The sequence below is a fragment of the Mus caroli genome, chromosome 19, assembly GCF_900094665.2.
Source record: "Mus caroli chromosome 19, CAROLI_EIJ_v1.1, whole genome shotgun sequence".
Lineage (NCBI taxonomy): Eukaryota > Metazoa > Chordata > Mammalia > Rodentia > Muridae > Mus > Mus caroli.
The window spans coordinates 3,184,915-3,188,401 of NC_034588.1; the positions used below are offsets into that span (position 1 = coordinate 3,184,915).

Genomic DNA, 3,487 nt, shown 5'->3' on the forward strand with positions numbered 1-3,487 from the left:
TTGGTTTTTCGAGACAGGGTTTCTCTGTATAGCCCTGGCTGTCCTGGAACTCACTTTGTAGACCAGGCTGGCCTCGAACTCAGATATCCACCTGCCTCTGCCTCCCGAGTGCTGGGATTAAAGGTGTGCGCCACCACGCCCGGCTAAGCTATATATTTTTAAAAATGTTTTTAAACTTATATGTATCTGTGTTCTACCTGCATTTGTCTGTGCCCTATGCCATGGGGCCAAAAGAGGGTGTTGGATCCCCTAGGGCAGGAGTTACAAATAGTGGTGAACTGCCATGTGGGTGCTGGGAATTGAACCCTGGTCTCTTGAAAGACCAACTTTTTGTGGCTGAGGCATCTCTCCAGCTCCTCAGCCAAGTTATAGTATAACCAATTCTAAACCCCAGGGCGTTAAAATTGAACTGTTGAAAATGTTACTGCAGGGAGCAAACTTTCCAATCAACGCCCAGTTGTTGGATTATTCCATTGAGAATTATTAGGGAAGCCAGGTGGTTGTAGCTCATGCCTTTAGTTCTAGTACTTGGGAGGCAGAGGCAGGATTGTCGCTGTTGAGTTCAAGGTCAGCCTGGTCTATTCAGCAAGTTCCAGAACATCCAGGCCTATACAATGAAACTCTATCTCAAAAAGAAAAACCCAAAGGATATTAGGCTACTGCCCAGTCCACTGCTTTATGTAGTGTGCAAAACACACTGGTCTTTTTTTTGATCTTTTGGTTTTTCGAGACAGGGTTTCTCTGTGTAGCCCTGGATGTCCTGGAACTCACTCTGTAGACCAGGCTGGACTTGAACTCAAAGATTTGCCTGCCTCTGCCTCCTGAGTGCCGATGTGGTTTTTATGATGGGGGTGGGGTGAGTTTAGAATAAATACTAGAATCAAAACGTTCTTGGGCCAGGCATATGGCTCAGTAGAGCAGAGTGCTCGTGGACAAGTCTGATGGTGTGAGTTCATGTAGAAGCATAACACAAGCGTGTGTAATCCCAGCAAGCCTGTAGAAAATGGGAGGCACAGATGGGAGACTGGAGGCTCGGAAGCTGGCAGGCTGGCTAACCTGATTTACACCGTGTCAGAGACCCTGTCTCAGAAACAAGAGAGAAAGGTGGTGAAGGCCCTGGAGCTTGTCCTTCCTGGTGAGGCACGCTCACACCCCCACACAGAGACAGACGTCAGACTTCCTAAGTCTCTGGCACAGAGTTTCAAATGCTTCTGGGAGGCTGGTACCAGTTTACACTTCCACCAACAGCTTCAGAGAGCTGGCATTTACTGCTGAAAGGGTTTGGTTTTTTTTTTTTCCTAGAAATTTCAGACTTTGAATGGGGCACAGTGGCGCACAACTTTGACTCTGGAGGCAGAGGCAGGCAAATCTCTGTGAGTCTGAAGCTATCCTGAACTATATGGAGCGTTCTAGGCCAGACAGGGCTATGTAGTAAGACCCTGCCTCAGGAAAAAAGAAAGGAAAACACACACACAAACAAATCAATAAAAGAAATATCAGATTTTGTTTTCTGGGCCCAAAGGTGCATTGAGTGAGATCTGGGATGTTCACGACCAGACTCCAGACTTGAAAACAGTATGACTGCAGAGGACAGGGTAGCGAGCCAGGTGGAGGCTGTGCACAGGCAAAGAGAGTCACAAAGCAGAGCAATACAAGGACCTGCGGATCACTGCGGAAAGAGAGCAACTATTGTTGACCAGGGGACAGAGAGTCAGGGAGTGAGGGTAGGTCATCTTTGTGATGGGTTTAAGATAGGGGGTGAGTGGACGTTACCTCGAAAGTGAGGGAAAGCTGGTACCAGCCTGTAATGAGCTTGGTCTGATTGTGCGAACTTAGAGGCCACATCCAAGGATGTGCCTGTTAGAGATGGGTTTGGGACAATGGACAAAGACATTCATGGAAGGTTTGGTTTTGTTTTGTGGTGGAGCTGGGGATGGAAGCCGGGCCCTTTACACACCAGGCAAGCACTCTGCTTGACTTCCAAGCACTTGGAAGATGAGTCCTTGCTCGTAGTCTTGAAAACCAAGTCTTGTCTTTGTGTTTCCTTTTTTTTGAAATTAGGGGTGTGTATGTTTGTGTGTGCATGGGTGCACTGAGCCATCTCTCCTGCCCCAGATTCGTCTTTTGTCTTCTCTGGGCCTGAGTGTTTCTATCTATGAAGTGGTTGGGAGAGCTACAGTGCATTGGAGCTGGGGAGGCCCAGGTCTTCCCAGCTTTTCTCTGGGAAGCTGGGGACCCCTTTGCGGGGAGCTGATTACAGGTACGCTCTGGCAGGTACAATGCCCAGGAGTATTACGACCGAATTCCTGAGCTTCGGCAGATCATTGAACAGCTAAGCAGCGGCTTCTTCTCCCCCAAGCAGCCTGACCTGTTCAAGGACATTGTCAATATGCTCATGCACCATGACCGGTGAGCTGCTGGCGAGGCTGCGTGGAGGAACAGGGCTTGGGTGGGCCAGAAGGCTCCTGCTGTCTGCTGCGCCTGCGCCAAGGGCCTGGCCTTTGACCTCACAGACCTCTGCTCTCTCCTTTCTCCTCTAGGTTTAAAGTCTTTGCAGATTATGAGGAATACATTAAATGCCAGGACAAAGTCAGTGAGTTGTACAAGGTGAGGGGTCCATCAGCCAGGGGCTGGCAGGGCTTTGACTCTGGCCGGGATGAGGGAGAGCGGGGCCAGCCTGCTGGCAGAATGAACCTAGAGCTTTTCTTGCTGTCTACAGAACCCAAGGGAGTGGACACGGATGGTGATCAGGAACATAGCCACCTCTGGCAAGTTTTCCAGTGACCGCACCATTGCCCAGTATGCCCGGGAGATCTGGGGTGTTGAGCCTTCTCGCCAGCGCCTGCCAGCCCCAGATGAGAAGATCTGAGCTTCCACACCAGACCCCATACCTGCCCTTGAGTCTGTTTGCAATTCCTGGGGATCAGGCCCACTCCAGGAGGTGGGCCTCTGGAATTACATCTCTACCCTACCCCCTTTGCAACCCACTTTCCCCAGTCTCTAGGTCCTGATGCCTGGTGTCGTGAAGACCTTGCCCTCTTCATTTCCCTCAGCTCCCTACTCCTTTTATGTATGGATGGGGTCTAACCAAGTGCACCCACTCCCCAATAAATCGACTCTTCCTGCGCTTCCTTACTCTTCTCTGTTGCAAAATATTTTTAGCTCTTGGAGAGCTTAACAGCTGCTGCGCAATCATCTCCTTACTGCCACCCCCCCCCCCCCCGCCCCCCCCCCCCCCCCCACACACACACCGCGGCAGGTGCATCCTCTGTGGGGAGAGAGGGGCGGCCCATAGGCGGTGTCTGGGACTCAGTCCCTTTTCCGGTGTCGCCCTCCACGCCTCTCTTCCCAGCGCTGTGTCCATACTAGGTCAGCGGCCAGCTTAGTTGGTCGGGGGCGGGGCGTCTGTCTGGGTGGGGCCCACCGGGTTAGGGAGTCGGTACTCCGGCCGAATCCTCCCGGACTACGGAGCTTCCCCGCTGTCTGG

The 3,487-nt window shown here is 51.7% G+C and overlaps 1 protein-coding gene across 1 annotated transcript in view; it reads left to right on the plus strand.

Annotated features, from left to right (window-relative positions):
* Positions 1–3,140, plus strand: part of Pygm (glycogen phosphorylase, muscle associated) — a 15,448-nt gene extending 12,308 nt beyond the window's left edge. Inside the window, exons 18-20 of the mRNA XM_021151460.1 lie at positions 2,275–2,409; positions 2,541–2,607; positions 2,720–3,140. Coding sequence (XP_021007119.1) covers positions 2,275–2,409; positions 2,541–2,607; positions 2,720–2,869 — 352 coding nt within the window. The 3' untranslated portion in view covers positions 2,870–3,140. The remainder of the gene's footprint in view (positions 1–2,274; positions 2,410–2,540; positions 2,608–2,719) is intronic.
* Positions 3,141–3,487: the final 347 nt, after the last annotated feature.